The sequence below is a fragment of the Camelus bactrianus genome, chromosome 3 (genome assembly GCF_048773025.1).
Source record: "Camelus bactrianus isolate YW-2024 breed Bactrian camel chromosome 3, ASM4877302v1, whole genome shotgun sequence".
NCBI lineage: Eukaryota > Metazoa > Chordata > Mammalia > Artiodactyla > Camelidae > Camelus > Camelus bactrianus.
Genome location: NC_133541.1, coordinates 55,716,291 through 55,729,186, shown reverse-complemented (window position 1 = coordinate 55,729,186; position 12,896 = coordinate 55,716,291). Strand labels below are relative to the sequence as shown.

Genomic DNA, 12,896 nt, shown 5'->3' with positions numbered 1-12,896 from the left:
ACAAGAGGAATAAAGAGGTTAGGTACTGTCTCAGAAACTAAGACTATTTTCCCTGGGTCAGCTCAAAAAATTCTTAAGCCTTAGCAGAAGGCTTGAAAAATCCATCACTACCAAAAATGTTAATCAAGAACAGCATGTTTTCCTCCACTTTGTTCTGACATTTTCCAGGAGAATGTCAATTCCATGGGCAGGGACTTTCCTTTGTTCTCCCCAGAGCCCGGAGCAGTACACATGGTAAGGACCAAATGGACAAACGCGGTCATTAGCACTTTACAGCCCATTCATGTGACGAAGGCAGTTACAGTGGTGGGAGCTCAGCCTGGTGGAAGGTCTGTCTTCCGAATAACATCCCTGCTCCTTCATTTCACTCATGAGCAGGTCACCAGATCACAGCAAGCAATGGACCATCAGGCTGGGGTACTGTTCCCAACCTGCAAGGCCACTGGACATAAAGGTGAGCTAGTTCCACGGATGAAAATAACTGGCACACGTTCACAGCAGCGCAGAGGGGATGAGGAGCAGAGGTGAGAGGGGTCCTGGGAAGAGACCACACCAAGGGCAACCACAGAGGTTCAGGCTTTGCTCTTTCTCCTCCTCCTCAGAGGCCATGCTCTCCTCCCTCCCGAACCCACACTGCACTAGTGGGTAGTCAGGAGGTGGGGGAAGAGGCAGTGATCCCTAACTCAAGTCATCAGTATTCACTGGGTTCATTCCCACAGCCAAGGGGCTACACGCCTTTTTTCCCTCTCATGTTCTTGGATAGGTCTATCAGTATGGAAAGAGGGGGAGGGAAAGAAGATAAAATGCATAGAAGTCTGCAGTAGAGGAGCATCCTCTGGCCCCGCCCCTACATCTCTCGGACATGGCTGTAGCTCTGATCACCCACCCCACTTCGCCTGAGCCTCCATCATCACGATGTCCTCTCCTCTACATGCGACACGGACCACACTCATATGTCTTGCCCAGCCCCTCCTGTACCTTCCATTTAGTTACTGTTTCACAGAGGACTTGTGCCAATGGTTGTTATTTGTCCAAACGAAGGCCTTGTTTGTGGAGGTGCTGATTATGACAGAAGGACGGGGCTTAAAGGGTTCCCTTACTCTACACATGAGGCAGTTAAAAGGCAGCAGTGACAGAGGCTCATTATGTGACAGGGCTCACTCAGCGTACACTTGCTTCATGTGTACTCTGTACAAGGGACTGTGTGGGGAGTCTACATTGCCATGGAGTCTCGAAGATCAGCCACATTTGCTGATTAATGGAAGTGGGTAAAAAATTGCAGCAGAATTTATAGCATTTATCCAATATCAGGGTTTCTTAAAGTGTAGTCTTCGACCATACAGAATTATCTGGCATTCCTGTTGCAAATGAAGTTTCCTGGACCTCAAACCTACTGGAATCAGCATCTCTGAGGAGGGGTACCTAGGAATGTACATTTTTAACAATTTCCCAAATAATTTTAGGCTGTATGGAGCTTTCTGTGACACAAGGATGTGAGAACACAGAGAAATTCACATTCTATGGGAACAGCAGTACGTACAGAAACACAGGAGTGACCACCTTGAGAGTCTCCAATATTTCCAACATAAACTGGAACCAAAAGACATTCAAGTGAGGCCAAACCATCACAAGATTAAGACTCACACCTCTGTGCACACACACCAGCTTAGGAATATGTCAACTGTAAGCCAGCAGGTCCCGCCCGAGGGCAGCACTCACTCGTAGGGAATGCTTCTGAAAACGATGTGGTCCAGGAGGGTGATCTGCTCGGCCAGCTCCATGGCTGACAGGGTCTCAAAGCACTCAGCCTTCGGACAGTCCGCCTGCAAGAGATGAGGGCAGGGACTGAAACACACCTGGAAGCGAGGTGCCCAGAAGGTCACTGCAGCTGCTGGAGGACAGAGTCCATCACAGATTCCAGCAATGACAGAAAGGGCAGAAAGTTCAAAAACAGCAGCCAACGCTGACAGCACAGACCCACCGCGAAACTCCAGGCCACGTCGGGTTCATCTCACAGTTTCATCCACAGAATATGCTGTCCAGAACCCAGTTATCAGTCATCGGCACAGTGCTTGCCTTTGAGAGGTAAGTTTTGCATACAACCGTGCTGGAGAAGACCATGGCTGCACTTACCAGTTGAATTATATCCTCTAGTTTTAGGTGGATGTCATCTTGGTCATCTTGTGAAAGGGCCCTAGAAAAAAAGTCCACATATCCTCCATGAGAGGAAAATAGGCATGCCAGGAATTGAATGACAAGGTGCAGTTCAGTTTTCCCTGGGTGGAAAGTCGGAGGGTTTGGGTCTGTGAGGCTGTGGAGACGTGAGCTGCAGACAGGGGGTGGGGGAAACGGAAAAACACACGTTAAAGGCGCAGAAGGATCATCAGTAGAGCTGACTTCTAACAAGGAGCCTACCTGTTACATACAAGGTTGTAAATAAAACACCACCAGGAAAGTGAGGCTGAGGGTTAGCTGGTGCTTTGCGTGGCTGCGAGGATCTATGCCATGAATTCGGGTGCCCTGCACTGCTATCAGTCAAGGTCTCTAACAGGCCGAGTGCCCCATCCCCGCTCCTCAAGCCCCCACCCAGCCTTTCCCTGCTGTTGCTGAGAAGAAGATGCAGAGCTGCCCTCCCCACACATATGTAGACCAGAAGCTCAGGGGAGTTCCTAGGTAGCAGGAGTTCAAATGACGGTAGAAGCCAGCAGGTAAACGTGACCCCTCTGCTTCCCAGAGGGACTTTCCTGAGACACATTTGGTACTGTATCCCCACACTCAGTGTCACTCAGCTCTCAATAAATACTTTTTTTGATCAGTGACAAATGAATAAATACATAAGTTAAAGTGGATGCTGTTTTCACAGTGGGAGTGATACTTCATGTCCAACAGAGGTTCAGAGTCCAGGAGGATTATCCTGACTATAGAGCTTGCCAGCTGGGCCAAGCATTTTAAGTTTCCCAAAATGAAGGCATAATCACATATTAAAGGTATTAAAATATTTAAACAGTGCCCAACCATGTAGCCTCTATGCTGGAAGACATTAGTTTTTTAAAAATAATGACTCAGCAGTTTCACTCCTGGGTGTATATCTGAAATAAAACCAAAAATTTGAAAAGATACACACACCCCAATGTTCCTAGCAGCATTATTTATAATTGCCAAGATATGGAAGCAACATAAGTGTTCATCAACAGATGAATGGATAAAGAAGATGTTTTCTATATACACACACACACAAACACACACACTGGAATACTACTTAGCCATAAAAAAGAACAAAATTTTGCCATTGCAGCAACATGGTTGGACTTGGAGGGCACTGTGCTAAGTGAAAGAGAAAGACAAATACTGCATGATATCACTTATATGTGGAATCTAAAAAACACAACAAACTAATGAATAAAACAAACAAACAAAAAAACAGATTCACAGATATAAAGAACAAACTAGTGGTTAACAGTGGCAGGGGAGGGGCACTAGACAGGTGGGGAGTGGGAGGTACAAACTATTAGGTGTAAGACAGGATCAAGGATGTATTGTACAGCAAGGGGAATATAGCCAGTATTTTGTAATAATTGTAAATGGAAAGTAACCTTTAAAAATTGTATGAAAAAGAATAAACAAGTAAATAAATATTATAAAAAGAAATCTCCACCTAAAAAAGGAAGTAATTATGTGATGTTCTATTGTGTTCTGAATTGGTTAAAACAAAACTATCACCCTCAAAAATACAACATCAACAGAGGTGGGTTAAGAGTGTGCCCATTACACGCCAGGCATGTGCTAACCATTTGACACACACTCTCTCCTGTATCATTAAAAAACCCTTTCAAGTTAGCATTATTACCTCCATTTTATAGATGAGGAAACAAGCTCAAAGAAATGGACTAACTTGCCCAGGGTTTGGTCCCATTGTGCTTTCCAGCTGCTCTCGCTTGTCTTAAGCAGGCTAATGAAAGGCACGTCTTCAACGGTCCAGCGTAGAACACACATCAAAAAAGTCAATTCTCTCTCCTCCATCTTCCTCCTTTCTAACAAAAGCTCTTGGCTGTTTACCAGGCAGCAGAATCCTTGTAGATTACAGGAGTGGCAATCCCCTTGACTGCAATTAGCCATACCATTTGTGAGCCGAAAAAGTCATCCCATGGTAAAGGGCAGACTAAGGTGAGGGGAAAATAAGTAAACACAACTCTTTCTCCAGAGACCGTTCATCACACGTAGGGGAAAGTGGCCCTTCCCCGAGAGCATGTCATTCTTTCTACTGTAGTCTAGGTTCTTGAAAGAGAGCTCAGTGGCCATGTAACCATGTGTACCCATGGAAAAGATCTTTTTTATGAGGCTGGGCAACATTCTACTCTTGGAAAGAAACGGTCCAGAAGTTATTTAGCTTCTATCAAATGTTCCTCTCCTCAGTGATCTTACCCTAATGTTCCAAGATACTTCTGATCCCATTAACTTACCTAACCTTTCTCCCTTCAAAAGAGTCTACTCTATAAATCAAAATAAATGCTCTCTCTTTTGGAAAGGTTCCCTTAGGACAAGAGTTCGTAACCCTTTACAGTATCACTAAATATACTCTGGAGGGGGGGGTCCACGAACTTTTTTGAAATGATATGCAAATGTGTGCATATATTCAGATGTTCATTTTTCCGGGAGGAGAGAGCTTCCATCATATTCTTCTGGAGATCTGTGACCTCCAACAAGGTTAAAAAAATAACTATAGAAATGTCTACTCTAATGCCAGTGACACTGTCATTTTACGGAAGATTTTTAGTACCATTAGTGAGGAGCCAGCTACAGAATTTGATGCCCACCCATGAGTTCATCAGTGATGGCAATTCTTGAATTCTTGAGGTAGATCTGACTTGAGGAAACAGCTTCAAACAATCTAGAGATGTATTTAATCCATGAGGAGGACGATCTGCCATCAAAAAAACACCTGGCACCTAAATTAGAAGTGACTATGAAGTATAACATTGAATGGATGATTTCCTATCTTTGAAAACACTTTCAAGCCAGGGGGTGAACAAAATCCAACTAGTAAGAGAGGTGGCTGGCCCCTGACTACTGTTTAGAGTAACGGCAAGGGGTTATTTTGGTGTGAACATTCTAATGGGTCTGAACAAAGTAAATGCTATGCATTAACACCTACACGTAAAATATTCCTGCTCTGTAACGTATAAACTTCACATGTGAGTCCCTTAGTTTGACATAAAAGTTGCACAGAAACACAGCCACATGGATTTCCTTCGATTCTTGTAAACTGAGTTGATTAAACTGAGCAACCTTTACTCTTCAACATTGTAAAACGATTACAAATCAATAAAAAATGTTAAAAAAAAAAACAAACCGAGCAAAACATTTACCCTGGCCTTTTGAATAGCTGGTTTATTGTGTGAAACAATTTGAATAAAACAGTTTTTCTTCAAAAAAAAAAAAAAGTCTCCTGATGCTGTTGGGGGCTGTGGGAGGTTTGTGGGTCCTCTTTTCATGACGTGAACCCATTACAGTTGACCACCCAAGAAGTCAATGGTTTCTTTTCATTCTGTGGCACTTCAGTTGTCTATAAAAAATTATGTCACATTGATTCAGAAGCCAGCTAGCCAGACAACGCTGGAGGGGGGTGGTATTTTAGAAATATGAAAGTCTTGGACAGAGGTTTTCATTCACAAACAGGGCCACAAGCTACCTACACCCATCAAGCTTCTTCATCATAAAGTAACTCCTGTGAGACTGTGTGAGGCGGGGATGGTTCATCTCAGAGAGCTTTCACTTGACTGTATTAATGTAATATATGTTTAAATACATGGAAGATTAAATCTTAAATGTCAGGGCTATTTCTTTTTAATTTCTCACAATCCTAACCTGTCTTCAGTGGGAGGTATGTTCAGAAATATTGCCTTCAGATGTGAAGGCCTCTCTAACTCTGGTCCCATTCCAGCAGAGGATGGATTCGCTTCTAGTCTGCTGACTACCTTAGAGTTTGATGAAGACTCCAGGATCCCAGGTTTCCCCAACACTAATCGGTAAGTATGATCAGTTTAATATTTGCGCATTTTTAATGAACTACCAGATAAAAATCTTGAAAGGAAACGGGATTATCCAAGTTCTATAACTAGAACATTTTTCCTTCCCTTGGGGAAATCATGTAGTCATAAAAACAGAGCCAAGAGCAACTGGCGTCTGTCCTTGAACTGGCCGTACCCCCTGGGCTGCCGGCCTGCTACTGTGCCTGGCTGGCCTGGGCCCACGGCAGGGCCTGCCTCAGACTCTGCTCCTCCACACCTTGTGAATGGCTCAGTCTCCTGTTGCTTCCGGGACCTGCCAGGCCAGCTCTGCCTTCCTATGCTTTCTCAAGCATGGCTTTCCTTTCTTCCAGGCTTACTTGAGTCCGTCACTACCTGTGCTGGGGCACAGATTTTTAAAAAGGCAGATGTCCATAAATGCACAGAAACATTTAATACTAAATGCTCCCGTTTTTGGCTGAACATAACTCCCTGTTTGTTTCCAAGTTAAGAAATGAACCAACAGGAAAATTGTTATAATTTTCAGGGTTGTTAAATAATCCTTTCAATTTCTGTTTCTTTCTCATATACTCCATGATTTTTTTTTCCACAAAGAGATTTCATGAATGATAACATTCCTTCAGTCGGTGGTCTCGCTAGGTCTTAATTCCTACTCTACTTTCTAATCATTCTAAAAATCTATGATTTTTAAAAACATAAATTTTATATCTATAAACAGAAGTACCTGGTATGGAAAATTATCAACCCCTCCCCCAAATTAATGTGTCACTGATCCCTCCTATAATCACAGTCTCCTGTGCTGGGGCAGGGACTCTCAAACATAGTGTAGGTGGAATGAATTACTTGGCAGGAGAACGTCAATCAAATATCAGTTGTTTTCTTGCACACTTTTTGCACAAAACTATTTACTGGTTTGTCAGGAAGATCAGTCAGTGCCCCAGAGACTCAGCTGACCCAAACTAGGACTCAGGGTCTAGCTGTCTGCTCAGGTGATGGGCCAATGAGCCCACTGGTATCTGTTTGCTTTGGTTGATATGTTTAGGGGTAAACATATTCTGTTTTGTTTTGGCCTCATGGGAAGAAAGATGGTCAGAGACGGGAGAATGGATAGGGTAAAGTAACATCCATTCTCTGCTTGGCTCTGTGCGTGGCTTTTGAATTCTTATGGTGAAAGCTGCGGAAACAGGAAAGATGTGGAAAGAGCTGTTTTCACGAGAAACCGACTCTGGGTTGGGTGAGGATGATCACAGGGATGGGCAGGTGGCATCTTTCTCAGCTTTTTGATAGGGAAATGGTGGCTTCACAAGACTGTCAAGCAGCATGCTCCATAGAAACAGTGATGGCAATGGTAAGATCTCTCCTTCAAGTGACCTGGGGGCGGTGAGCTTGAATAAAGATACTAAGGCAGAAAAATGACTGGGTTTGTTCCTGAGCACAGATTCCTTGGGACTTTTAGGACACTTGGGAAGACTTTGCAGGGGACTAGAATTCCGGGTGGGAAGCTGGGTGCACCCCATCAGTGGAATTGCTTTTTTGTTTTGTTTTTGACTTCTTTTTTCTTTTAAAAATAGCAGCAAGTAGGTTATGACTGACTGAGTGGGTGGGGGGTTGGTAACAACCTTATTGAGATATAATTCACATACCAAACAATCCACCCACTTAAAGTGTACATCTGAATATTTTTTGAATTGCATTCACTTATTCATTCATTCATTTATTTACTTAATATTGTTGTGCAATATTAAGTTAGTTTTTTAAATTGAAGTATAGTTGATTTACAATATTGTGTTAGTTTCAGGTGTATAGCATTAGGGATTCAGTAGTTTTGCAGATCATATTCCATTACAGGTTATTAACATTATTATAATCTCTTTTCTATAGAAGAGGTGATGAGGCCTGAGGAAAGTTGAGTCTGACTAAGATCTAGCCTGGTTTTATCTGGGCTGTATCTTCACGATGGCAGAAACTATTTTTCCCAAGAGTTACTGTCAGTGCTTCCTAACAACACCAACTTAACAATAATCTGAGTGCTAATTACGTTTCAGGCATTGTGTTAACCTCTTTACATATATTATATCATGTAATACTCACAGTAACCCAGTGAGGTAGGTATTGTTAGCCCCACTTTATAAATGAGGAAAATGACGTTTAGCTTAAGAAACTTGACAGCTATTAGTGGCTGAGCCAAGATTTATACCTGTGACATCCTGTAAAAGTTAGAATCGGACTCTGCAAGGTGCTACACTCCCAGACTGTACCACCTACTAAAATTTCTATTCCTTATCAGCCTTACACCTCTAATTCTTAGATTGCTTACTCAGCAAAAAGAATTTGTACATCTTAAGCCTGCTGAGTAATAAAGATTTGCAAATGTTAGCCACTATATATAAAAATAGATTTTAAAAAAACAAGTTTCTTCTGTATAGCACAGGGAACTGTATTCAATATCTTGTAATAACCTTTAATGAAAAAGAATATGAAAACAAATATATGTATGTATATGCATGACTGGGACATTGTGCTGTACACCAGAAACTGACACATTGTAACTGACTGTACTTCAATATAAGACAAACAACAACAACAACAACAACAACAAAAACCTGGGGTGGTATACAACGTTCATCTGAAGTAGCAGAGCCGGTCAACTGAGTTCTGAGCTCACCTACAGGCACAGCAGAAAAGCGCTCAGGATTGACTGGTGATGTCTGGTGTGGGTGCTGGAGGGGACAGGCAACCTGGGTGCCTCGAATTGGCCAATCCCTACAGCCTTTCCCAGTCTGAACACCCTCATTTCCCTGCCAGCTATTTAGTCAAATGACCCTAGGGGGACACACCTCCAGAACGTAGTTTTTAAATATCAGTGTCTTAAATACAATGAGCATAATCGACTGTTCACACGGAGAGGAGAGGAACAGCGATCACTCGCACACGGAACCACCCATCCCAACACCAGGCTTTATCTGAAAACGTAGTTACAATTTTAAAATCTGAAAATAAATATAGTAACAGAGTCCCTAAGCTTACTCAGATGTTTTCACAGGATGGAAAAGTGAAGAAGACCCTTAAGGATTTCCTAGGGTTGCCCCAAACAAGTGCAACAATCTGTGGCTTAAAACAGCAGAAATTTATCGTCTTAGAGCTCTGGAGGCGCAAAGTCCAAAATCAAGGTGTTCACAGGGCCATGCTCCCCCTGAAACCTGGAGAGGAACCCTTCCTTGCTTTTCCCCAGCTTTGGGTGAGTTGCCAGCAGCCTGTGGCTTGTGGCCGTGTCACTCCAATCTCTGCTCCATCTCCATGTGTCTCCCTGCCCCTGCTGTGTCTCCCTCTGCCTTCACATGGCCATCTTCTTATAAAAACACCAGTCATATTGGATTAGGTGCCCACCCCACCCCAGCATGGCCTCATCTTAGCTAATTACAACTGCAATGGCCCTATTTCCACTTAAGGTCATATTTTGAGGTACTCAGGGTTAGGACCTCCACCTATTTTTCAAAGGGACACAATTCAACCCATAATAGCCCATAGACCAAAGAAGGGTCTGGCTATGATCCTGAGCTAATGGGGCTAAGAATGACTTATGGGCCAATTGCTAAAATGTTACAGACCAAAATCTGGCACTGTGCATCAGGGAGGGATTGCCAAAAACATGGTGGACTGAGCAGCAATGGACCCCCTCTCCACACACAAGCTTTCTGGATAACAAATAAACAATGGAGCCAAGCTTAGAAGAAGGGAAGGGTTCTTTCCAGAGTCTGGAACCAGATGAAGAGGGAACCATAAGTCAGAATGGGAAAGCAGTACCAGGCCCTGGCAGACAGGCGCTGGCTTCCCACCCCAAGAGGGAGAGACATACCGCCATGAGCCGGGGAGAAAGCTGTAACGGAGATGTCCACACAGACCCCGCTGACAGCTGCCCTCCTCTCACAGAACAGGCTAGAGAAAACCCACCCATCAGTTCGAGAAGCTGTAAGAACGTCTGTTACCTGCTTGGATGCTGGGCGTGAGGACAGACAGAAGTAGCCTCTGGTGGGAAACCCAAAGTTCAAGACTTTGTCACATAGAAGTGGGGTCCAAATTTATACACTCTACATGACGTGGAAATCCCCACCTGAGAGGCTGATGGTAAAACTGGTCCAGGACCAGTGAGATTGGCCAAAGAGAATGCATAGCTGCTCTATGGTGGTGCATCCACAAGCCAGGGGACTCCCATAGAAACGTTGCTACCCCGGCTCATAAACGTGAGCTTATGATAAACAATTAGAACCCACGTGAGGAAAAAACATCTCTGTGAGGCCTGCTGGAGCTGCAGGAGAGGATCCTCAAGGTGTCTGGCTCTACGGTAAGCCACTGTCTGCCCACAAGGACAGGAAGGATTGTATTCCACACAAGTTATATCACCTGGTCACCCCAACATGCCCCAGGAAAGAGATGATAATGGGTAACTCTTCACCAGTGAGGACAGAATCCCCGCTGTCCCCGGGAGTCTGAGACACTGCCTTCCGGTCTGACAGGATCTTATCTTCCATGAACAGAGCACTAATCAACCAGGGTAACTAACAGGCACCTGCAGCGGCCTTTACCTCAGGATATTCGCCGTGGCTTTCCTTTCTTGGGGAAGAAGGTCGGGGTCTCGCAAAACTTCTTCTAGCAAATTTAGGACGTTCATCTTTAGTTCGTTGTTGAGTTCAAAATCCTATAAAACAAAATGGATCTTTAAAAATTTTAGTTTTGAGGGGTTTATCTCCATGACACATTTCTTGTGATAAGTTCTCTGGAAGCTGTGCATGGAAGTTAAAATGTGAGGCCCCCAGGGCTCCCCTCAGAGATCCTGACTTAACTGGTTTGGGATGGGGCCTAGCTGACAGGTTCCCAATAGGACAAGAATTCCTCAAAGAGATACGTGCTTCCCTCAGCCCAGAATCCTGCACCTCCTCCTCAGGTCTATTTCTATTCATCCTCCAGCTCTAGGAGGTGATGTACGTTTTCCTGGGAGCCTTCCTTGGTTGACCCAGTGGGATAAAGAGCTTTTCCTTGGTGCTTCCGTGGTGCCCCCTGTTGTAACTTACTGTAGTATTAAGGGCCGATTTAATTGTCTGTTTTCCGTTGGACCATGAGTAAGATCAGTTAACCGAGGGCAGAGCAATAGCTCAGAAAAAGATTTGTTGCAAGAATAAAATCTGTCCTCCAGGCAGTAACTTGAATGAAGAGCTCCAGTCCAGGAATGCTAAAGAATAAATGATCCACACTCACTGATGGAGCCGTGTCAAACATGGGAGTGAGACTGAAGGGGCGCCACTGGGCACAGGTGGGACAACACAAGCATCCAAATGAATAATGAGAGGACTAAGTAATAACCAGCTGACTCAAAACCACCTGCAAGTGCCTCCTGATGCTCACAAACACACACATAAATAGATAAATACATAAAGAGGGCGGAGAGAAAACTATTCTTTACAGTGGACTTCCAATAAATGCAAAGGAATGAAAGAGTTACAAGGTCACCATTTTTGACCAAAGCAGTAATAACTGATCAGGTAAGGGTCATGAACACATGCTGACATGTATGGGGAAACAGAATTAATAATGTCAGAGTGTGGTCCTCCTCCACACACACACACATACCACCATGAGAGATTATTTAATTACAAAGGCAGAATCTGACAGACAGACACCACCTTAACCAAGTGATCAGAGCTACCATCACCAGTCATGGAGCAAACCAACATCATGGACCCACTCATGCAATGTTCTATGGAGAACCATCACTTACTATTTTTGCCCAAAACGCATAGTCTCACGCTTGCATTGGGAGGAAGCACTGGACTGCACACTCCAAAAATGTTAATATCACAAAGGACAAAGAAAGATTGAGAAACTGCTTCAGTTTGAAGGACACCAAAGGGACCACAGCTAAATGCAACTAGTGAACCTGGATTATATTCAGGATCAAGGGGGAAATGCTACAAAGGGCAGTCCTGGGACCACGGGCCAAAACTGAGTCAGAACTACGTACTAGTTGAGAGCATTCTATCCATGTTCAATTGCCCTGAAATTGATCATGTCACAGGGGCTGTTTAAGAGCAGGTCCTTCTTCCTCGTTGAGGGGAGGGGAGGACAGAGAGAGAATGTGAGAGAGGGAGGGAGGGAGAACACACTCTTGGTAAACATGTGAACTGTGACTCCAGATGTACATCACTGTACTTTGTTTTATTCTAGCATTTTTCTCTTGATTTGAAAATATTCCAAGTAAAAAGTTAATAAAAAGGTGAAGCAGTTCTTTCTCTCTTTTATTACATGTATTCTTAAAAACCACTGATAGGCAGCATCCTGAGATTGTCAGGTATTCACACATGAACTGCATGATGCCAGGTCCTGCTTTGAAGGACCTGACTCTGAAAGACTACCTTTGTACATGCAGGCACGAGGATTTATTTTAGTTACTCATTATAACCACATTTTAACTCTATGGAATGTAATTTGAAGCACTGACATTTTGAATTCTTCTAAATGATCAGAGAGAATATTGCTAATTGCCATGGATACAGCAAAAAGAAAACAGCATACTTTTACTATATTTAGTAAATTAGGGGCATGAAGTTCATAATTTCATACACTTTACACAATGCAAAAGTCTAACTTAATTTTTTTTTATTTTACATTTTTTAATTGAAGTATAGTTGATTTACAACGTTGTGTTAGTCTCAGGTGTACCGCAAAGTGATTCAGTTATACATATACGTATTCTTTTTTAGATTCTTTTACACTATAAGCTATTACAAGATATTGAATGTAGTTCCCTGGGCTATACAGTTGGTCCTTGTTGCTTACTTATTTTATATGTAGTAGTGTTATGTTAACCCCAAACTC

At 43.3% G+C, this 12,896-nt stretch overlaps 1 protein-coding gene across 2 annotated transcripts in view; it reads right to left on the bottom strand.

Annotated features, from left to right (window-relative positions):
- RASGRF2 (Ras protein specific guanine nucleotide releasing factor 2) overlaps positions 1-12,896 on the bottom strand; it is a 208,535-nt gene that overhangs the window by 17,597 nt on the left and 178,042 nt on the right. For both annotated transcript variants that reach the window (XM_010949238.3, XM_045512437.2), the window contains 3 exons: positions 10,610-10,722; positions 2,134-2,194; positions 1,720-1,823 (listed from right to left, as the gene is read on the bottom strand). In XM_010949238.3, the coding sequence (XP_010947540.2) occupies positions 1,720-1,823; positions 2,134-2,194; positions 10,610-10,722 (278 nt within the window). The remainder of the gene's footprint in view (positions 1-1,719; positions 1,824-2,133; positions 2,195-10,609; positions 10,723-12,896) is intronic.